At 44.9% G+C, this 24,796-nt stretch overlaps 1 protein-coding gene across 1 annotated transcript in view; it reads right to left on the reverse strand.

Moving 5' to 3' along the window:
* CD79B (CD79b molecule) overlaps positions 1-24,796 on the reverse strand; it is a 47,684-nt gene that overhangs the window by 22,354 nt on the left and 534 nt on the right. The window contains exon 2 of the mRNA XM_044298993.1: positions 9,769-9,807. Within this exon, the coding sequence (XP_044154928.1) occupies positions 9,769-9,807 (39 nt within the window). The remainder of the gene's footprint in view (positions 1-9,768; positions 9,808-24,796) is intronic.

Genomic DNA, 24,796 nt, shown 5'->3' on the forward strand with positions numbered 1-24,796 from the left:
CACAGAGTTTTTCAGAGGAGGTTCTAAAGAAGTGGGTTCTAAAGCAATTAGAAATATAAAGGAAGGATTTAAAGGAAATTTGTCACTAAAGTTTGATCATTTGGACTTCATTGTGTCTGATAAAACGATCATGACCTGTGCATGAATTGAAGACGTGTTTGTGCAAGGTATAGTCTCATTTATTTGATAGACTCATTATGTACTAGCAAAAATAAGGGGGCAATTCTAACAAAACATAAAGATAAAACTTAACTTTTAATAGATCGTATCTAAAAAAGACATTAGTGCTCAGTGATAATAAAAATTGGAACAATCTTACCGGTATGCAGAAGATACAGTCAACACGTATATATACCAGATTTGCTAGAAGAATGCCACTAACAGGACAAAAAAGATGGAAGGGAGGGAGGGGAGGTGAACCCTGTCAAGACTGTTATGCCCTAATGACCTAATACGGAGTCATCGCCCCAAGAGCGGCCCCGTCTAAAACTTTACCCTGTAATAGGTCCCTAGAAAGTCCGTGTTGAGAGCCTATCCTACATTTAATATGTGATGATAGAAAATACACAGAAAAAACGTTCCAACGTGTTTCATCTACTTTAGTTACCCCAGACTCATCAGGGGACAAGGGGTAAATAGTAAAGAAGGTGTATATATATAAAAAACAGTGAACACCAAAGTTGAGGTATGGTGTCACTACAGACACTGAGGGAGGGCCAGTGAAAAGCCCTGCTACCTCCAAGTGTGATCCAGGCAGCTGAAGACGGTATGCGATGGCAGCGCAAAAAACGCTGCGGCGTCGCTTTAAATAGATACAGACCTTTCTCCCCGTGTGCTGGCCGTTCCGTGCATTGGGGACCGCAATTTGCGGTCCCTATTGTATGGCAACATCCGTGCGGCGGCCGCAGACAGATCCAGACCCATTCAACTTGAATGATCTGTCCGTACTGCAAAAAAGTTGTGCTTCAGCGGGCTTCGGTTCCGTGCCTCCGTTCCGCATCTCCCAGATTGCGGACCCATTGAAGTGAATGGGTCCGCGATCCGTGATGCGGGATTCACATGGCCAGTGCCCGTGTATTGCGGACCCGCCGTTAGCAGGCCGAAATACGGCGATGGGGGGCAGGGCTTTTCACTGGCCCTCCCTCAGTGTCTGTAGTGACACCAGACCTCAACTTTGGTGTTCAATGTTTTTCACATATATATATACACCTTCTTTACTATTTACCCCTTGTCCCCTGATGAGTCTGGGGTAACTAAAGTAGATGAAACGCGTTGGAACGTTTTTTCCTGTGTATTTTCTATCATTACATATTAAATGTAGGATATGCAGGATATTTACAGGCATCCCCTCCCATTCACCCTCAACACGGTCTTTCCAGGGACCTATTACAGGGTAAGGTTTTGGACGGGGCCGCTCTTGTCAGGGCGATGACTCCGTATTAGGAGGTCATTAGGGCATAACAGTCTTGACAGGGCGAGGTAGGGACAGGGCACGCACATTGTATCATTCCCGCCCCCCCCCCCACTTCACTCCTTTTTGTCCGATTAGTGGCATTCTTCCAGCAAGTCCGGTATATATATGTGTTGACTGTATCTTCTGCATACCGGTAAGATTGTTCCAATTTTTATTATCACTGAGCACTTATGTCTTTTTTTAGATACGATCTATTAAAAGTTAAGTTTTATGTTTTGTTAGAATTGCCCCTTTACGTTTGAAAGTGTTTGACTCCAAAGGGAGCACAGTAGGAGTGTTTTCACTTTGTACTCGTACATTCATACATATCTTGAGACTGAATAGATTCATTATGACCTGTAAATGAACAAGGACTTAAAGGGGCTGTCTTACTTCAGCAAATAGCATTTATTATGTAGAAGAAGTTAATACAAGACACTTACTAATGTAAAGTTTTCATCCATATTGCTTTCTTTGCTGGCTAGAGTCATTTTTCCATTACATTTTACACTTCCCTTTTTCATGGTTATGACCACCCTGCAATCCAGCAGTGGTGGCCCTACTCACACACTATAGGATAAAGCACCAGCCTATGTGCGCTCCCTCGGTCCCGGCCACCAGAGAGGCCGGCTCTCTTTCTTTCAGTGTGCAAGCACAACCACTACTGATGGACTGCAGGGTGGTCGTAACCATGGAAACAAGAAGTGTATAATATGATGGAAAAATTAATCAAGCCAGCAAAGGAGGCAATATGGACAATCACAATACATTTGTAAGTGCCTTGTATTAACTCTCTACATTATAAATGCCACTTGCTGAAGTGAGACAACCCCTTTAACCCCTTAGTGACCACACTTTTTTTTATTGCATTCCAAGAGCTATAACTTTTTAGTTTTTTCATCAATATACCTTTATAAGTGTTTATTTTTTATAGTTTTTAATGCACTATTTTGGGTACATATAATCATTGATTAAAGACAGCTCTTTAGCTTAAACACCTTTTGTTTGTCAGTAAAAAGGCGTATTAATGGTAACTAAGTGGTTGGTTAAGGCTGCATTAGACATGCAGCGATCTCCTCCATAGTATGGGAAGGAGCGATTGTTATGCCATCGTCTAATTGTTTGCCGGCAGCAGATCATAATTAGACAGCACGATCTGCACGATCTGCCGTCGGCAAACTAACATTTTTTAAGCGACTTTAAAAATCACATTTGCCCGATGAACTAGCATTTGCTTGTTAATCAGGCAGTCGCGGCAGTATTACACTGCTGGATCATTATTAACGAGCGATCCTGAAAACACTCATTAACGGTGAACTGGCCTAGAATTGACTAGTCTAACACACCCTTTATTTGGAAATATTTGTGAATATTTGGAATTTCCCATATGTATAACATATAATCCTTGAAGCCCCAAATAAATGATTTACCCCGCCGGGGTGCACCATCTTGCCTCCAGCCGTTTAGCGGCAGCTCGGAGTCACCACTGATAACCCCCTCAACTTCTGCCCCAACCGACCGCCAACCATGGTAGTCCAGCCCCAACCGTGGAGCCCTCCCATCCTCACCACCTGCGAATATCTCCAACTTCAGGGACCTCCCACCACCACAGCCGCCGTGAAAAATTGCTTCCTTAGTGTCATCCAGCCTTACGTCCCCAAAGCAGTACTTGTACGAGATCTCCCCTTCTTCGAACGATTGACTTAAAAACTTCAAAACAGGGTGGTGGGTTGGTGCTGCTGTTTTGCCCTAAAAATGGCTCTCTGTCCTCACACATTTAACAAAACATCCTGAATTAAATCCGAGCTGCTGCCCATACGGCCGAACTGCTGCCCAGATGGCTCCCCAGAAGACAAACTAATGCCCCAAAATCCAAACCAAAGCTGGTTCAGAACCTGAAAGGAGAGAAAAAACAAAACACCAAGAAGCAACACTGTGTAAAATTAACCTAACTCTTTTATTCTACGACCTGAACTCAATTTCACACTCGCTCCGGACGAACATACGACTTAAAACGAATGTATTCCCAACGCCTGATTCGCTTTATAACCTCATCCCCCAACTGCCACCTAGCTGCCTCTGTCACTACCCCAATCCTGAAAGAGTGGCTTGAATAACCTGCTCACCCTACCCCTAACTGATCCTAACATCTAAAGATGGCCGTAAACTGAAAACGGGACAGGAAAGAACCATCTAAATCTCCCCCTTCACCTCTGCCCCATATTCCCTCATACAACGTACCGGACAGATCAAACACCCCGGACTAGCAAACAGCACTGCCCTGCGTCCTCTTCCTTTCACATCCGTTTTAGACCTTTGAATGATGATTTCCACCCTATCCTGGAACAGCTCCATATCCTCCCTAAGCAACCCACCCATGCGACTAACCGTCGGACAAACCAACTAACCCAACCTCAGCGCCCCGAAAAAAGACAAGGAAAAGGCAAGTCGAAACAGCCGCAGTTCCCCCACTGAGTTACACACCTTCTGTAACTGTTCCCCTAATCTCAGCAGCAAAAGAAAATACACTGGCCGTCTGCCATCCTCCTCCACCCGCAGCCTTCCCAGCCTTTCAACCCCCGCGCGACTAAAAAAGACTTTGTAAAATCATTTTCCTTAACTTAAATCCAAAAGCCAACCCCGCAACACAACTATTCATTTTTTTAATTGACCAGCCCTCCTCCCTACAATGTCCTATAAATAACAACAATGGGACCTAATCTTCTTCCCTTACACCAAGCCTAGCACACCACTTTTCGCAACACCGCCAAGCTTTTAAATATGTCTCCCACGTACCGGGCGATAAAGATGACCGAATGAGCCCTGCTACAGTCCCTTCAGTATGCTCTATAGTCAACTCAGGCATTCCAGCCCAACCTCCTCCGCCTCTTAGCCAGCTGCCGAAAACACTCCCACTGTGAACGAGAGAGAGCGTCAGCAATGCAGTTGTCGATCCTGGGTACATGCACCGCCACCACCCATGCATTGAGCGACAAACACTCTAGTACCAGTCGCTACAATAACCTCACCACTAAAGGCGACGAGGCCGACAACCTGTTAATCGCCTGAACCACTCCCAAATTGTTGCAATGGAATCAGACCTTTTTATTCCTAAAAACATGCCCCACAGCATAACCGCCACTACTATAGGGAAAAGTTCTAGCAGGGCCAAATTCTTCACCCAACCCTTTTCCACCCAACTATCCAGCTACCCCCCGCCCCCACAGTAAACGCCATATCCACCTCCCCCTGCCGCATCATAAAAAAAGCTATAAATCAAATGAATCCACCACTTCCTCTATAAATAGTGAACGATCATTATAAATATCCAAAAATGAATTCCAAACTTGAAAATCTGCCTTCAGTTCACGACCTAACCAAATATAATGGTGCGGTGCCATGATACCCGCCATCGCCCTTGCTAATCTCCTGATAAAAACCCTCCCCACAGGCATAATCCAGCACGCCAAAATTAAGTTTCCCCAGGAGAGACTGAAGCTTGCGCAGCTTCATCTTCTGTAGCCGCCGCGCCCTTGCGACCTCAACCTTAAGATCGTCCAGGGCAACCTACATTCCATTTGATCACTATCCCCAAAAAACTTAATTCCGTAACCGGCCCGGTAGTCTTCTCCATCGCCAAGGGAACTCCAAAAGACCCAAACAATGTACTCAATGTGTGAAGCAACAACAAACAAATGCGCGAGTCTGGGGGGCCAATACACAGGAAATCATCCAAGTAGTGAATGACCGATTCACATCCAGACAAATCCACCACCTCCAATTCCAGAAATGAGCTAAACAGGGAACAGCCCATCGGCAAACAACGGTCTACAAAAAAAAAAACTCCCCAAAACACCCCAATAGATGCAAACTATCCGGATGTACTGGCTACAACCTAAACGTCACCTCAATATCTGTCTTTGCTAGTAAATACCCTTTACCAAACTTCCAAACCCATGACACTGCCGCATCAAATAAGGTATAGACCCCCGAACATAAAGCCGGATCAATACCATCATTGTCCAACGACCCCTTAGGAAAAGACAGATGATAAATAAGGCAAAATTTATTTAATTCCTTCTTTGGGACCACCCCCAACGGCAACAAACGCAAATCCCTCTGTGGCGGTTCCAAAAATGGGCCAGCCATCCTACCCAACTAGACCTCTTTTCTTAATTTTTCTGTAACTACCTCTGGATGCTCCATAGCCGACCTCAAATTCTTTTTAACTAAGACCGCACCCGACAGAATAAAAGGTATCCTAAAACCCAACGAGAACCCCTCCCACAACAAATTCGCAGCCCCCTGTCCGGGTATCTACTTAGGAATGGTTCCATCCTTTCCAAACGAACCGGCACCACGATGAGTGGGGGATAATGAAAGCAACTAGGCCAGGATACCGGAATTAGGGAACAGGTCACTTCCTAAAGGGTCCTCGCCCTAACTCCTCACCGTGTGAGCGGACCTGGATGGTAGGACGGCTCATACCCAGGATACCTAGGACCCTGAGTCGCCCTGATAATCCCTCACATAGGAGCAGGGGAGACACGACCTGTTCTTCCACGACTCGGATAAACAGGAGTCTCAACCGACCTAGTTGCAGAGAAATGCCAAGTAGAACAGCAGGTAAGTTTCCAGTGGCGGGGATAACCACTGAACCTAGAACCCAGGAAGGCATGGTAACTTACCCCTGGCAGCTGCTGGACGGCACAACAGAAGACCACATCAAGGTAAACTGGAACCCATAAAAACATACTGCAATCCAAACACCAAACAGATGCAGTCTGTACTTACACACAGGAACCAGCACTCCAGCAACAGCTCACAGACATTTGGTTCACCCCTCCGGGAAACCATGAGACCCCCTTCCGGAGGCCACGACAGACAAACGGGGGAACATCTAGCATCCATGCCGGACAGAATAATACACCAAACACTGACCAGACACAGAACAACAACTAGACAAACAACCACCCCAGAACATATACCCACACCAAAAATAACCACTGGTAAGGTAGGGAAAACAGAGGAGACATAAGGAAGACATCGATGTCCCACTAGGTGGCCCTCACACTGGAAAATGGAACATCCAGACAAGGAGCATAACTCCAGCACACACCAAGGCTGGAGTACAACTGACTCCTGGCCAAAGGCCACAGGTATAAGAAGCACCTAGTGACCACACCCAATCAGGGGGTTAACCCTTACAGCACCAGACAGGGAAAGGATACAATTTAAAGGGGAAGTGCAAACACCAGCCACCACGTTGCCACCGGAAACAGCATGCATGGCAACCATTTAACGGCGCACACAGCCAAAGCCAAGACACTGCCACCACATGCCATAACAGCAACACGTTGCCACCAGCAGCAGCAAGCATGTCACGGCGCACACAGCAAAGGCCGTGAAAGTCACCCCCTTTGCTATTGCCATCTTCCCTTTTTGCCTGTTTTCCCTGAAGCAATGTGTAGCTCCGTGGGACCCACCACATGTAGAACACTCGTGTTTGAACTTGCACTTAGCTCCAAATTTGCACCCCGCCTCCCCGCCTCATTGAATAGGAAGCACAATCCCTTTGCGGACGCTGCCGCAAACCAGGATTGCCCTCCGCAGACGGATTCCCCTCAAAAGGACTGAACCGGCCTACCTGGCGCCGTTACTTTTAACAACAAGGCAATGTCCTTGTGAACCCATCTAATGTTCGGACACACCGCCTTACGCTTCCGGAACTGTTCGTCATACCGCAGCCATGCGTGTCCCCCATACACCCAGTAAGCTTCGCTGATGGCGTCCAAATAGCAAAAAAGCGCAGAACAGTACTCCAGCGCTTATTTCATGATCACACTTGCTAATATCATGAACGCCTGCAACCAATTTGCAAATGTTCTCGGTATCAACCGATACCTTCGCTTTTCCTCATCCTCCCTCTTACCCTGATCCTTCCTTGCTCTATCCAGGTTAAACTTATCCAAGGGGAGCAGGGAAAAAATATCCACATACTCCCCTCTCCAACTCCGCTCTCTCACCTCTTGTTTCAAATGCGCCCCCAAGGGGCCCTCAAAGCAAACATAAACTTCCCCTTTTGCCTTATCGTTTGACCTCACTGATTCATCCTCCCCCGAACCTCCTACCTGCGTTTGAACGGACGCCGTGTTCTCTCGCAAACCTAACATGGCCCCTTCCTACACCGCTGAAGATAGAAGCCTGCTGCCAGGGCCGGTGCAAGGATTTTTGCCAACACAAGCGAAGCTACATTTCGGCGCCCCCCCCACCCTTCCCTCGCAACTCACCTGGCACTAGTCCCATCTGCAGCATCTGGATTCTCCTCTGTGTGGTCCTGGTATCTTCTCTCCTTCTCTCTGCTTCAGACAATTGCTGGTTTGAGGACCGTATTTTTTCACCCTCTAAGATGCACCGGCCCATAAGACGCACCTAGGATTTAGAGGAGGATAATAAGAAAAAAATATTTTCCATTGCACCTCAGGTCAGACCCCCAATGCCTCAGGTCAGCCCCCCATGTCGGCCATCAAGCACCCAATGTCAGCCATCATGCCCCCATGTGAGCTATCAGCCCCCCATGTCAGCTATCATGCCCCCATGTCAGCCATCATGCCCCCCATTTCAGCCATCATGCCCCCCCATGTCAGCCATCAGCCCCCCATGTCAGCCATCATGCCCCTCCATGTCAGCCATCATGCCCCCCCATGTCAGCCATCATGCCCTTCTATGTCAGCCATCAGCACAAATACAATTTAAAAAAATAACTTACCTCTCCTGCTCCTGGACGCTGCCGCTCCTCACTACCGGCGTTCTCTCTCTTTTTCCTGGTTCTTGGCTGTCAGCTGTGAAGGCTGCGCACAGTGAGGTCACATGGTTCGCAGCCCTTTATAGCAGACAGCCGAGCAGAGGACCAGGAAGCAGTGAGTACAGATCCTTCACCGCTTTCCGGTCCTCCGGTACTAATGAAGCGCTTCCAAAATGGAAGCGCTTCATTAGAATTCGCCCCATAAGGCCCAGGGGCGAAAAAAAATAAATGTTACATTTTTTCCACCCCCCCCATCTCTGCGCCCTAAGGCAGCCGCTTGGTATGCCTTATAGCACCGGCCCTGCCTGCTGCCTCTAGCCACATGGCACGCAGCAGCCCCGTTCTGGCAGCCATCTTGACCATGCTGAGGTGCCCCTTCCACTCCATGACTCAGAAGGGGTCCTCCGTTCCCACTCCGGACCCCGGCCACCTTGAGAGCTCTGCCTACTTACAGGATTCCTTCTGCGCCTGGGCGTGCAGGAAGGAGCCTTCCCCGCCGCCTGCAGGCGTGAAGAGTCCACAGAAAGGCTCCTCATTCAGCGCTGAGCCCGGGGGGGGGTGACGCGGCCGGCATGAAGAAGGCTGGGGCGATGCGGATGCCCAAGATGCCCCCCTTAGCAACTGCTGCACCCTCCTGAACCCAGCTGGTGTTGTGGACCTCCGCTGCTGCCCTCAGCTCCCCTAACGCTGCCTCCAGCTACTCCATCACGGTAGGTGCTCGCTGCTGTTTTGCCCTAAAAATGTCTCACCTCCCTGAATTAAACTGGCCTATCTCTACTCCCTGGGGGCTCCCCGAACCAACCCCTGTCATGGGCTAAAGGCTCTGCCTCCCGGTCCGGCTTTTCTCTCCAGGTTATGGATAACAAACACTAATAGAAAACAATGACATTAATAAGGCCTAAGGGTGCCGTTTTTTATGCTGTTTTTGAAGCCAAAGTCATCCGTGGATTATAAAAGGATAGAAAGTGTAGATGCAATGCTAGATGTGACAGCGTCGCTGCAAATTTTCCTTAGCGTATTTGCCAGAATTCTGAAACTGGAAAATCTGGACCAAATGGAGTGGGTTTTGTTGGGTAATTTGTTACATTGCTTTGGCTTAAAAAACTATTAAAATCCTTAACAAAATCTGCATGCATGACAGCAACTTAACACTGTAGCATAACAAAAGCAATGGTTAACTTCTGAAGATAAGACAATACTGCAAAAATTAAGTTGTTGTGCAGTATGCATATAATAGTACCAAGGAATGAGGGCCAGGATAGAGCAGCCAGGGGGCAGAGGCCAGAAGAAAGCAGTCTGGAGCGAGAAGCTGGAAGGGCCAGAGGACAGAAGAGAGCAGCTTGGAAGGGCAGAGGACAGGAGAAAGCAGTCCTGGGGAGGGGCATAAGCGGAGGGGGGTTAAGAAGATAGGAGAGAGCAAGAGAGAGCAGCTAGAGGGTAGCTCCAGAAGACCAATTTGACCATTAGGATGCCGTTTGGTTTTTATATTAGCAAGTCTTTTAAAATGTACCTGATTCTTCAGAACTATTCCTTGCACACTGTCCCCGATCTGCAAGAGTTGCAACACTTATTAGTGGTATAATTCTTAAAGAGCTTAAATTCTGTGGCAAAGATAGGACACAACCGCTCCGAACAAAATGCTATACAGTATATAAGAAACTCTAATCTTCAGTAGAACCAAACTAGCTTTAAAAACCGTCATTATACAGAAAATGTCAAATTTAATTGCATCATAACCTCTTTTGGTATTACTGTTCACATGGACATAGCTGGTTCTGGAGGGGGCGATGTGGTTTCTCTGCCACCTAAGAAGGCTCCTGTACTATCAAAGGCACTTGGAAGATGGGCTCCTGGTACAGATTTTGAATTGGAGCCCAGAGCTTCAAGTAACACCATCAGTGGTCCATGTTTGCTTTTGTAATCTTCTTATGGTGGTATGCTGCTAGACTTCATATCATTATTATGTTTCATATCAGAGAATCCTATTTTTGATAAGTTCAACCACAGGCTTGTCCACCAGAGGATTCTCTGATATGGGGAGATGATAGGATTTTGTTGGCCTTTGTCAGGGCATGCTGAGAGAGACAGGCTGGAAGCCACTGGTGTACAAGAATATAACATTTACTTACCTTTAATTGAGGCAGTGGCATACCTCCAATGGAGGCAGACCACACGGCTGCTATAGGGCCCGTGGAGTAAGCGGGCCTGGCCTTTAACAAAAAGCCCCGTCCCTTAATTACACTTAATTCTGGGGCTCTTAATCAGCGGCTCAGGCTCCGCTCTCTAGCTCCCTGCACCCTCTGTGCTTGGGTCAACCCCTCTCCTCCTTACCCAACACATCATCAGTGGCAAGTGCTGCCTGCCCCTGCTGGAGTCCCAACTAGTGCTCTATGTTGGCTGGCCAATCAGTATTAGCAGTACTAGCAGAGCCTGCTGCTGATGGGCTTGCCTAGCACCCAGCAGGGAACCTTTAGTGTGCCTGTGCCATGGAAGTCAGGACTTCATTCCATTGCAACCTGCCATTGACAGTGTTGAGGATGATGAGAATGACTTCTCTGGAGACGATGACTTTAGATGACAAGTCAAGTGACTGTGCTGTGACTAATATATGTTTTGGTGTGAAGCCCTCATTTCCAGTATGAACAGAGACCCTAACCCTCAGAGAGCAGAGGACTATTATGAAGCTGCTGCATGTAGATGGAGTAGAGGAGTTTTAATAAAGTGAAGGGGCCTGAGGAGGTGCTTTCATCAGCCATTGGATAATGACAGTATAGCAGCCTCTGTATAATGTCTATAAACATATTATATTTTTATTACACCCAACATGACTACTGTGAAGGGGGCAATCTACTGTGGCAGGCACTAAAGGGACATACAGGGTCTGGGCAGCATACTTACTGTAAAAGTAAACTCTTGACTCCTCCTTCTGAACAGTGCCGGACTCATTGCTTGGAGGTAGGGGAGTTCCAAATTTAGCTGAGGCCCAGTAGCAAAAAAACGGATGCCGCCCGTGTGCCTTCTGCAATTTGCAGAACAGAACAGAAGGCCCATTATAGAAATGCCTATTCTTGTCCGTTTTTTGCGGACCCATCTATTGAAAATGTTATGCCCAGCCCAATTTTATCTATGTAATTACTGTATACTGTATATGCCATATGGAAAAACGGAACAGAAACGGAAACACAACGGAAACAAAAAACGGAACAATGGATCCGTGAAAACGGACCGCAAAACACTGAAAAAGCCATATGGTCGTGTGCAGGAGGCCTATTTCAGTATTTTGCGGTCCGTTTTTCACTGATCCATTGTTCCGTTTTTTTGTTTCCGTTGTGTTTCCGTTTCAGTTTCGTTTTTCCGTATGGCATATACAGTAATTACATAGAAAAAATTGGGCTGGGCATAACATTTTCAATAGATGGTTCCGCAAAAACGGAAAGGATACGGAAGACATACGGATGCATTTCCGTATGTGTTTCGTTTTATTTGCGGACCCATTGACTTGAATGGAGCCACGGAACGTGATTTGCGGGCAATAATAGGACATGTTCTATCTTTCAACGGAACGGAAATATGGAAACGGAATGCATGCGGAGTACATTCAGTTTTTTTTGCGGAACCATTAAAATGAATGGTTCCGTATACGGACCATATACGGAATGCAAAAAACGGCCCGCAAAACGGAAAAAAAAACAGTAGTGTGAAAGAAGCCTTAAGGTTAGGACTTTGACTTGGCCATTCCAAAACTTTGGAAAAGATTTATCATAGACCATGGACATCTATGAGAACCAGGTATGCTGCTGGAGGCTGCACCTAATTTATGATAAGGCATATACATCATCACATCGCCTGCACTGATGTCTACGCCAGCACGTGGCTGTCATGGATTTCAGTGTTTTTTTCCACCAGAAAACTGGCATAAAAGATGATAAATGTAGCGAGGCAGCGGGCTCCATCCCTCTCCACCCTTACCACACCCCCTTTTCAGGAAATTGGTGCACAAGTGGTGTTTACACGTAGTTTGCGACTTTTTCATACCAGGATAAATCTCCCCGTTAACTTTATTCTTTAACCATTCTTTGTTAGAATGACTTGTGTGCTTAGGGTCATTCTCTTGCTGCATGACCCACATTCTCTTGAGATTCAGCTCACAGACAGATGTCCTGACATTGTCCTTGAGAATTTTCTGGTATAATTTTGTCTACTTTCACCCTTGCGTTTTGGCTTTCTGTTTGTGAGATCCGTTCAGGGCTCTAACAAGCGGTCCAAAACTGATCAGTTTGCGTTCTGAATGGAAAAGGATCCGCTCAGAATGCATCAGTTTGCCTCCATTCCGCTTTGGAGGTGGACACCAAAACGCTGCAGTGTCCGTCTGATGACACTGAGCCAAACGGATTCGTCCTGGCACACAGTTTGCCAGACACAATCTGGCACAATAGAAAACTGATCCGTCTCCCATTGACTTTGAATGGTGTTCAAGACAAATCCGTCTTGTCTATGTTAGGCTACTTTCACACTCACGTTTTGGCTTTCCGTTTGTGAGATCCGTCATGAGCTCTCACAAACGGTCCAAAACGGATCAGTTTTGCCCTAATGCATTCTGAATGGAAAAGGATCCGCTCAAAATGCATCAGTTTGGTGTCCGCTCTGGAGGCGGACACCAAAATGCTGCCTGCAGCGTTTGGCTGTCCGTCTGACGAAACTGAGATCTGTCCTGGCACAAAATGTAAGTCAACAAGGACGGATCCGTTTTCTCTGACACAATCTGGGCACAATAGAAAACAGATCAGTTTCCCATTGACTTTCAATAGAATTCATGGCGGATCCGTCTTGGCTATGTTACAGATAATACAAACGGATCAGTTTACGACGGATGCATGCGGTTGTATTATTGTAACGGATCCGTTTTTGCAGATCCATGACGGATCCACCCAAAATAATTCACTCTCTGGAATCTCAATTTTGTGACTTAATACAGTTAATGTATTGTTTTTATCTGTTGTGTAATATTTCTATCTGTTACATGTAATGAGTCCTGATTTACATTCTAAAATAAATAAAAATCATTGTTAAAAAAAAAAAAGATAATACAAACGGATCCGTTCTGAACAGATGCAGATGGTTGTATTATTGTAACGGAAGCGTTTTTGCACCAAACGCTAGTGTGAAAGTAGCCTAAGTCCTTGTTCATTTACAGGTCATAATGAATCTATTCAGTCTCAAGATATGTATTAATGTACGAGTACAAAGTGAAAGCACTCCTACTGTGCTCCCTTTGGAGTCAAACACTAAACGCGAGTGTAAAAGTAGCCTTAGAATAAATTGTTCCACCAATGATGGTTAACTGTCCTGGTCCAGATGCAGCAAAACAGACCCAAACCATGATACTAAGGGCTCATGCACATGAACGTATTTTCTTTCTGTGTCCATTCCGTTTTTCTGCGGACTGTATGAGGAACCATTCATTTCAATGGGTCCACAAAAAATCAAAAGTTACTCCGTGTGCATTCCTATTCCGTATGTCCGTATTCCTGTTCCGCAAAAAAATAGAACATGTCCTATTATTGTCCGCATTACGGACAAGGATACTACTGTTCTATTAGGGGCCAGCTGTTCCACTCTGCAAAATACGGAATGCACAAAGACGTAATCTGTATTTTTTGCGGACCGCTAAATACATACGGTTATGTGCATGAGCCCTAACCTCTGGATTTCACAGATGGGATGAGGATTTTATGCTGGAGTGCAGTGTTTAGCTTTCTCCAAACATAATACTTGCCATTTAAACTAAAACTTCTATTTTGGTCTCATCTGTCCACAGAAAATAGTTCCAATAGTCTTCTGCCTTGTCCAAGTGATCTATAGCAAACTGCAGACCTCGAGCAATATTCTTTTTTGGAGAGCAGTGGCTTTCTCCTTGCAATCCTGCTATGGAAGCGATTATTGTTCAGTGTCCTCCTGGTGGTGGACATATGAGCATTAACATTAGCTAGCGTTAGGAAGGCCTTTTGTTGCTTAGGCTACTTTCACACTGGCGTTTTAGTTTCTGTTTGTGAGGTTCATTTCAGGCCTCTCACAAGCGGTCCAAAACGGATCAGTTTTGCCCTAATGCATTCTGAATGGAAAAGAAACCGCACAGAATGCATCAGTTTGCCTCCGTTCCGTCTTCATTTCGCCCTGGAGGCGGACACCAAAACGCTGCCCGCAGCGTTTTGCTGTCCGCTTAACGAAACTGAGCCAAAAAGATCCGCACAAAACGCGGGTTTGAAAGAAGCCTTAGATGTCACCTTAGGTTCCTTTGAGACCTCGCAGACTTTTACACTCCTTGCTTTGTTGGTCGACCACTCCTGGGGAGGGTAATTGTGGTCTTTAATTTCCTGAATTTGTACACAATCTGTCTGACTGTGGATTGGTGGAGTCCAAACTGTAGAGATGGTTTTGTAACCTTTTCTAGCCTGATGAGCATCAACAACTCATCTTTTGAGGTCTTTAGCAATCTCCTTTGTTCGCGCCGTGATACACTTTCACAAATGTTTTGTGAAGATCAGACTTTGATAGATTCCTGTTCTTTCAATAGAAAGGTCCCCCACTTACACCTGATTGTCATCCCATTGATTGACAACACCTGATTAAAATTTCTCCTTCAAATTATCTGCTAATCCTAAAGGTTCACACCCCCTCCCCCTGCACTGAGTGACAGCTGTAGCATGCAATCAGGAGACCACTACAGCTATCAATCAGAGCTGAGCGAAAGGGGCTGTGAAGCCGCTAAATGCAGAGAATACTGCAGGAGCAGAATATGGCAGAATAAAATTCATATTCTCACTACTCATGATAATAAATCTTCAAGTATGGTGTGTCCTATTCCCTCCAGCCCCTACCCAGTGCTGTCAGCAATTTTGCATGGTCAAAACTATCAAATACTGTTTCTTGTTTGATATATTTGGTGCAAATTACGTCAAGGCAGACTCAAGCAAAACTGACTTCAGAGTACTATAGGTCAATAGTGTAATTAAGAATCAAGAAGATAGTAGAAGTAGATAGTAGAAATATAATTCAAGCAATAATGTCAACATGCTAGCAAGTGGTAACATTTATATACTCCCTCGACAGCTGAGCAAGACCCACAAAAAATCAATGTTACCTAGCATGAAAGGTGAAAATCAATATATAATAATCTAGTGTACAGCTAAGAAAAAATGTCAAGGAGACTAAAGGTGGTTGAATGCATTACATTTTCTTTTAAAACATTTATTTTGCAATAATAAAAAAAATACTATGGCCAAATGTTAGCTGAATGGTAATTGTGATGTATAAAACACAGCAAAACAATGTTTTTGTGGCATTTTTCTTCACATTTGGTATGGTTTTTGGGTTCTTGACTTGCATGTTCTAGGTAGGGTGTTTTTATGGTGTTTTCCCATAGGAAGAACTATAACCTAACCATTATTCATGATAGAATGATATATCATGTATACCATATAGAGCTTTGGTAGCTGCACACAGCGAGAATGTTGAGCCTGGTATCAGAAAAACAGACCACTCACCGCAATAAAGATTACTATTTAATTAGTATCAGAAATTAATCGAGTGCAGTATTCAAAATGTCTGTTGTGTAATAATTTGTATAATTTTATGCCAAACCTGTGTCCTACCTAATGGTGAAAACTTTCCCTGCTGATAAGTAATAATTACATTGGTAAGACTTGTAAAACTATATAGCAAGTTGCCAAGATATGGGAAAACATCAGCATATCATTGCAGTTTCAGTTTTGTTAGCCCTTAAAGAGTCTTTCCACGTTTGAACATCAAATTTCTCTAAACATTTTAGGGAGGTACTATTTCTCCTTATGGAGACTATCAGTTAGGTGTAAAATGTCCTATAGGCCAGGCAATGCTGCATTGGGAAATTAGCTTATAATTTTTTTTTTTTAAATGAGAACGCTGAACCTCTGATGCCACCATGGGTAAGGTAGCTATCCTATAAATCAATGCTCAACCTTTTAAACAAGCATTGAAGCATAACTTGGGTAATAGGTTTCAGGGTTATTGTCCCTCATCAGTACAGAACAGAAAGAACCGACTACTGGGTGAGAGGCCTTCATCAGGCACTCTCCATAAGGAGAAATAGTAGCCCCCCGAATGCTGATGAAGGTCTCTCCCCCTGTTAAGTCAGTTCTCTGAGCTCCCCCTGAAACAACTGTATGCAGATGAGATGCTGGCTTGGCTACTATCAAAGTTATGTCTCATGACTTATAGAATAGCTACCTTACATCTGGTTGCATTATTTTTCCACAGGATTGTGATGCCATTTTGGAGATATATGTTGCATCTTAAACCATGGCTGATTCCTGCTAAGCTCCACCCTCTTTTCAAGCAAGCCTGAAAAAATTATAAGGATTCCACTTGAGCCAGTATGTGCCACTTTTTACACAGATTAGAATAGGCGCAGAATAGACCACTGTGTGCATTCATATGAAATTCAGTTGTAACTCCCTGCTCATCTGCTGAGCCCTCATGTGGATGCTAAAATGTGGTGGCATTACAGCCGTACACAAATGCCTTACAAATGCATATAACCATGGAAGCTTGTATAGACACTTAACAAGCAGAAGCAAAAAAATCCAAGTGGAAGGGGTATATCAAAATATCACTTTATTCTCAATTAATAATTACGGGAAAAGACAGGATGGAAGACAGTATTCAGAGAGCCATGGGGGCATACACAAAAATGGAGTCATGTACAATCATGCGATTGAGCATAAATGATCCACAGGTGCAGATAGTGTTGGCACATGGATGATCGGAATCCCGTATACTAGTACATGGGAAGTGGAAACTGAGTAAGTAAGCAGCCCACCATGAGACTATATCCCAAATAACAAAGGGGACTACCGATCATACCTGAGCCTCACATCAGCAAGGAGAATATAATGCTATATACACTTGCAAGGGTACAGCATGGGTAATATAATGGATGGGATCACTAAATATCACTATAAAACCACCCTCAACAACTAGTATGATGGATCTAGTGTGGATGCCAGCTGAAACCAAACGTGAGTACGCCCAGTAAAATACTACTGAGCGAAAACTGTACCTGAGGACATGGTGACCATGATTGTGAGCCCCTAAAGCGCAGACCTCGACGCGCGTTTCGCCTGAGCGGCTTCGTCAGGAGGTGTCAAGAAATAGATTAGCAGGGTATATATAGTCTATGTGACTGTCCAATTGGGGTACCTGGATTGTGTGCACCTGCGGTCCAGTGTAGTGGGCGCGGAGACATCATGATGCGCGGCGCCATCTTTCAGCGCGTCACCGTCCACCCGCCGCGCATGCGCGGCGCATGTGGACGTCATGGAGCGCGTTCAGACGGCGTCGCACAGCGCATGTATGGACCGCGACCCATTGGAACGCAGGTGAACCGCAAATAAGCGGGAGGCGGATCCTTTAGCTACAGAATAGCTAAAGCAGATTAGATATGATCGATAGATGGCCTATGCGACTATGTTAATCTAAAGGAGGGTAATGGCACGTGATCCAACTCCCATCCACACCAGATCCACAAACTACCATAATATAACAGTGAAATGACAATTACAAAGCATTTAAAAAGACATAGCGTCATGATAATTAGAATGCAATGATAATGACATAAGCCCATAATTCATTGCAGTCATACATAGGAAATGCTTAATGTATAACATTTATAAATAAGTGAAAATAACACCACACTGAAACAGTGTAGTGTAATATTACATTGATCTTGTGGCAACACCCACATCATATACAATGCATCAATTTTATGTAACCCTACGTTAGGCATAGTGAAGGTAAAAAATAGTGCATAAATAAAAAAATTTTTATTAATTAATTACAATTATCACCGAGTGAATGATCGAGGACAAAGGGGAAAAAAAATTTTACATCCCAATGGCCCGAATTGTGACTTCATCTGCGCCCTAACGGGTGCTGAAATATATATAAAATCGTGACCTATGTGGGTCACCAACATATGTGGGGGTGGGATATCGCGGATGACCATGTAGGCAACAAGAAAATGCCCAAAGGGTCACGCGGGATATCCCCACACCACTCAAAAATGACCTCAGAGAGTCATGTGTTATGAGAGATTACCAAGTGCAATCGGGTATGATGCCGGAGCCCGATATACCATGTTGCTAGAGTTATGATGTTACATGATATAGTAGTGTGTATGGTACTGTGGTCAAAATGTACATCACAGCATCAACACACTCAGATGGCCAAAATTACTGGTATTAAACTGGGGCTGTGGGAAAGAGAGGTTGTACACAACACCTCTGGATATGACGCCGCACTCCTATGGTCTAGGTATATAGACGATGTATTCTTCCTGTGGCATGATTCGGTCCCTGAACTTGAGGAATTTCTGAGCCGCCTTAACATTAATGAGTTTAATATCAAGCTTACTTGGAAATACAGCCTTACTAAGGTTGAATTCTTGGATATAATGATCAGTAAGGGGTCTGATGGGTTCTTGTCTACTGACCTTTTTAGGAAGACCACGGCTGTCAATGCCCTCCTCCACGCCTCCTCTGCACACCATCCAAAAACAATTCGGGCAATACCCATAGGGCAATTTTTACGGACACGCAGGATCTGCTCCACTGAAGAACATTTTGAACAGCAGGCATCTGTATTATCGCGGCGATTCTCTGATCGAGGGTATCACGCGCATATGATCCAGCAGGGTTACAAAAGAGCCAGAAATACCACAAGAGATTCTTTACTGGTAAGTAAAATCAAAAAGAAAAAGAATAAGGACTCTGAGGTTCGTTTTGTCACCCCCTTCAATCATAAATGGCGGTTCATCCAGTATGTCCTGCGCAAACATTGGCCAGTACTACAAACAGACGGAGACTTGGCAGTTGGCTTGACATCATATCCCCAGATTACATGGAAAAGATCCCGTAATTTACGGGATATTCTGACCAAAAGCCATTATGTCCCCAAAGGTTTGGGTGGCATATTTGGCAGCAAGGGTCCCAAATGGGGATCTTCTTCATGTGGGTCATGCACAGCATGTAAATATATGGTCCGTTCTTCCTCCTTCAGCAACTCATCAGGTAGCAGGAACTTTAAGATCCTGCACAATGTTAACTGCAACACTGAAGCAGTTATATACCTGATCACCTGTCCATGCCAATTGATTTATATTGGCATGACGACTAGGGCCCTTAAGGTTCGCATTCTGGAACATGTGAATAAGATCAAAGCAGCTGCAACAATACCTGAAAGGGACTGGGATATATTGCAAGCAGTTCCACGGCATTTTCGTAGGTTTCACGGGTCTGACCCGCGGGGCCTCACAGTAAGGGGTATAGACCGGGTCCATTTAGGATCCAGGGGAGGAAATGTGAAATTAGCGTTGCTCCGGAAAGAAACGAGATGGATCGTTATCTTGGACACGGTCACCCCATACGGTTTGAATGAATCGAACAGCTTCTCCTCCTTTTTATAAGTTGCGCGAATTTTAATCACCAGGGTATAGTAAATTTTATTATTCATATTATAACACATTCCTTTTTCCTTCTTTGAGATTGTCCTGTTTTGGTGTGCCTTGGATTTGTTGGCGGGTCCATTGGAGAAGCTACTTTTGTGACGAAAGGTGTACAACAGAGGGATATTCTACGACGCATCTTTGAGAAGCTATACCTCCATGCTATACTCCTTATGTACTCTTTCAGCACATTCACATTGCATATATATTCTTAATGTGACATCTGACACAATTATTTTAGATGGATGTGATGCGCACAATCTTATGCTTCCCCATTTCCTTTTTTCCTTCTTGTTTTTCTTTTCCACTCCTTCTTCCCCTCCCCCCCTCCTATCCCCTTTTCCCTACTTATCCATCCAGGATAAATGCTTATTCAATCTTGTGTGCCTTTTGTTTCGATCCCTCCTTTTCACAATGAGAGGTGGTTGAGGTGACTCTTTGATGCCGGGATGTAGGTTTTGACCGTATTACCATGTTGTATAATACCAGTAATTTTGGCCATCTGAGTGTGTTGATGCTGTGATGTACATTTTGACCACAGTACCATACACACTACTATATCATGTAACATCATAACTCTAGCAACATGGTATATCGGGCTCCGGCATCATACCCGATTGCACTTGGTAATCTCTCATAACACATGACTCTCTGAGGTCATTTTTGAGTGGTGTGGGGATATCCCGCGTGACCCTTTGGGCATTTTCTTGTTGCCTACATGGTCATCCGCGATATCCCACCCCCACATATGTTGGTGACCCACATAGGTCACGATTTTATATATATTTCAGCACCCGTTAGGGCGCAGATGAAGTCACAATTCGGGCCATTGGGATGTAAAATTTTTTTTCCCCTTTGTCCTCGATCATTCACTCGGTGATAATTGTAATTAATTAATAAAATTTTTTTATTTATGCACTATTTTTTACCTTCACTATGCCTAACGTAGGGTTACATAAAATTGATGCATTGTATATGATGTGGGTGTTGCCACAAGATCAATGTAATATTACACTACACTGTTTCAGTGTGGTGTTATTTTCACTTATTTATAAATGTTATACATTAAGCATTTCCTATGTATGACTGCAATGAATTATGGGCTTATGTCATTATCATTGCATTCTAATTATCATGACGCTATGTCTTTTTAAATGCTTTGTAATTGTCATTTCACTGTTATATTATGGTAGTTTGTGGATCTGGTGTGGATGGGAGTTGGATCACGTGCCATTACCCTCCTTTAGATTAACATAGTCGCATAGGCCATCTATCGATCATATCTAATCTGCTTTAGCTATTCTGTAGCTAAAGGATCCGCCTCCCGCTTATTTGCGGTTCACCTGCGTTCCAATGGGTCGCGGTCCATACATGCGCTGTGCGACGCCGTCTGAACGCGCTCCATGACGTCCACATGCGCCGCGCATGCGCGGCGGGTGGACGGTGACGCGCTGAAAGATGGCGCCGCGCATCATGATGTCTCCGCGCCCACTACACTGGACCGCAGGTGCACACAATCCAGGTACCCCAATTGGACAGTCACATAGACTATATATACCCTGCTAATCTATTTCTTGACACCTCCTGACGAAGCCGCTCAGGCGAAACGCGCGTCGAGGTCTGCGCTTTAGGGGCTCACAATCATGGTCACCATGTCCTCAGGTACAGTTTTCGCTCAGTAGTATTTTACTGGGCGTACTCACGTTTGGTTTCAGCTGGCATCCACACTAGATCCATCATACTAGTTGTTGAGGGTGGTTTTATAGTGATATTTAGTGATCCCATCCATTATATTACCCATGCTGTACCCTTGCAAGTGTATATAGCATTATATTCTCCTTGCTGATGTGAGGCTCAGGTATGATCGGTAGTCCCCTTTGTTATTTGGGATATAGTCTCATGGTGGGCTGCTTACTTACTCAGTTTCCACTTCCCATGTACTAGTATACGGGATTCCGATCATCCATGTGCCAACACTATCTGCACCTGTGGATCATTTATGCTCAATCGCATGATTGTACATGACTCCATTTTTGTGTATGCCCCCATGGCTCTCTGAATACTGTCTTCCATCCTGTCTTTTCCCGTAATTATTAATTGAGAATAAAGTGATATTTTGATATACCCCTTCCACTTGGATTTTTTTGCTTATAGATTGGATGATATCAAGTGATGTGTTCTGTTTAGACTAGACAGAGAGGTTTTTCTTTTGTAGGTTTAATAAAACTTAACAAGCAGAAGCTGTAAAGCCGCTACAGCATTGGACTGGAGTGCCAAGGCCCACTGGTAAAATTAAATCTGTTTGTCCACTGTACAGTTACATGCATGTATTACCTGAACCCCTTTCATAACTCCCTAAAATTGGGCCAGCACTCATTTATCTTCAGTACAGTGGTGTACATAGAGATGTAAGGGCCCCATAGCAAGAATCAAACCAGGCCCCCCACACAGGACAGAAGGGTTTCTGCCTAGACCCTTTTCAATGACCCTTGGGCCATTTATTCCACTGCCTCATTTGTTAAAAGTTGTTCCTTTAGAGCAGGGGTTCACAACGTTTCCTGGTTGGGGGCCACATTGCCAGACTAAACCAATGACGAGGGCCGAAATGAAAATTTAAAGGTGTATTAACAACTGAAATATTGTACTTATGGCATATTGAACACACATTATATACCATTAATGTCTAGTTACACTTCCAGGACTCCCCTCTAATGGGAGAAATACCGGAAAAATACATATGAGCAGCCACAAGACATAGGCATACATGTCTGTTACCAGATGGTTGGGGGCCGCACAGAATGGTATCAAGGGCCGCATGTGGCCCCCGGGCCGCAGGTTGTGCGCCCCTGCTTTAGAGGGTAGAGTCCTGACCAAGTTTTCACCTACAGTAGAAGAGGAGATAATCCCAACTAAGATTGGGCCCCCTCTTGCCTTGGGCCCCATAGCAGTTGCATGGTCTGCCGCTATGGTAGTTACGCGCCTGCTTCAGTAGTATCCTGTTGCTTAGTGTCTATTCCGTCCTGGAAAAAAAATGTGTCCCAAAATTCATCTCAGCCTTCCAATCCGTCTACAATAATAGACTGGTCGTTTGTTAAATAATCTACCCAGTTTTTTTATATGATTGTATAGAGTGGTTGAGACCGCATATCTGTATATAGAGCAGACAGTGTGCTGTGCCACCTGCCACTTATGCAGAAGGTGGGGGGACTAGGCTCCCACCTGGCTCAGGGGATTCACCTGCTCCCCTGTGGGCCAGTCCGAATCTGAGTTGCTGAATAGCACATCCTACTCTGGATGAAAATGGGATGTAATATGTGTTGTTACACATGTACAATTTTATTCAGCTTTTTTTTGAAGATTATCTGTATATGTAGTAACAAGAAAAAAGAGTTCAATATGTGAGTGCTGCTGACAAGGAATGTCCATACGTCTGTAGTTTATAAAAAAAAAAAAAAAAGATCACTCAACTCTCCAGATGCTACGGTGCTACGGTCGCTGGCAGACTGGAAGTGATGGGGACCCGCTCTTGGTCATGAGACTGCTGAAGCCAATCAATGGCCTCTGTGGTCACATGTGCAAGAACGGCACGCCACTGCTTGTAGTCTAGCAGGAACCGCAGTGCTCGAACAGAGGGTGTCTGAAAAGGGGGATTTTTTTTGGACACACAGGTGCCGGAGATACGTTTTTTAATTAGGCTGGACAACCCTTTTAAAGGGCTTCTGTCACTCCACTAAACTCATTTTTTTTTTTTTTGTCTCCCTACAATCCTTATGCTGCGATTTCTCAATATATATGGCTATTACACTGTTTGGTTCAGTAGTTCTATCAAAAAACCGACTTTTATAATATGCAAATTACCTCTCTAGCAGCAGGTAGGGCGGCTACCTGCTGCTAGCAGCCGCATCCTCCATTCATAATGACGCCCCCTCCTCATGTTGATTGACAGGGCCAGCGGACACGCTCGTCCTCTGACTGGCCCTGTCTTCGTTTTAAATCTCGCGCCGGTCTTCAGTTGGCGCAGGCGCACTCAGAGGAGGACGCTCGCTCAGCCGCTCCATCCTCAGCGCGCCTGTGCCGATGACGTCACATGTACACCCGGCGCAGGCGCACTGAGGATGGAGCGGCCGAGCGAGCGTCCTCCTCTGAGTGCGCCTGCGCCAACTGAAGACCGGCGCGAGATTTAAAACACAGACAGGGCCAGTCAGAGGACTAGCGCGTCCGCTGGCCCTGTCAATCAACATGAGGAGGGGGCGTCATTATGAATGGAGGATGCGGCTGCTAGCAGCAGGTAGCTGCCCTACCTGCTGCTAGAGAGGTAATTTGCATAATATAAAAGTCAGTTTTTTGATAGAACTACTGAACCAAACAGTGTAATAGCCATATATATTGAGAAATCGCAGCATAAGGATTGTAGGGAGACCAAAAAAAAAAAAAGAATTTAGTGGAGTGACAGAAGCCCTTTAAGCTCTGTAGTTAAAAGAATTGTCCACCATTTTACAGCTTAACTAGAAAATAAAAATTTGCTGCCTCAATAATTCTGCCAATTGGAATGGGTAATAAATGTGATGATGTTACAACTCTTCTGTGTAGATGTGTTGTACAACTTCAGTCCTCAACTGGTAGACCACAGTCCAAAACCGGACTGGGGTAGCCAGCTGTCCAGAACCAGCACACCAGTTGTCATAGATACATCGGAGGAGGGCAGTGTAATATTCAGGTCTGTTGTGAGGAGCAGAGCCACCAGGTACACATGATCTTGATTCTGGTGACTAGAAATGAAGAATACCTGGGGATAGTAAGTATGGTCTGGGGACTGAATTAATTTTAGGGTTCTAGTCTGGGGTGTCAATTAATTTAAAAGGGTCTGGTCTGTTTATGTGGACATCTTTACTGTTGGTTTTCAGACCTTTATTAAAACTAGGAAATACTGGAAATTGCTAATGTTTTCCCATGTCCTCCTGCCTAATGATTAATTTGGCCTGCATATACTATGTAGTAT

Source organism: Bufo gargarizans, chromosome 6 (genome assembly GCF_014858855.1).
Source record: "Bufo gargarizans isolate SCDJY-AF-19 chromosome 6, ASM1485885v1, whole genome shotgun sequence".
Lineage (NCBI taxonomy): Eukaryota > Metazoa > Chordata > Amphibia > Anura > Bufonidae > Bufo > Bufo gargarizans.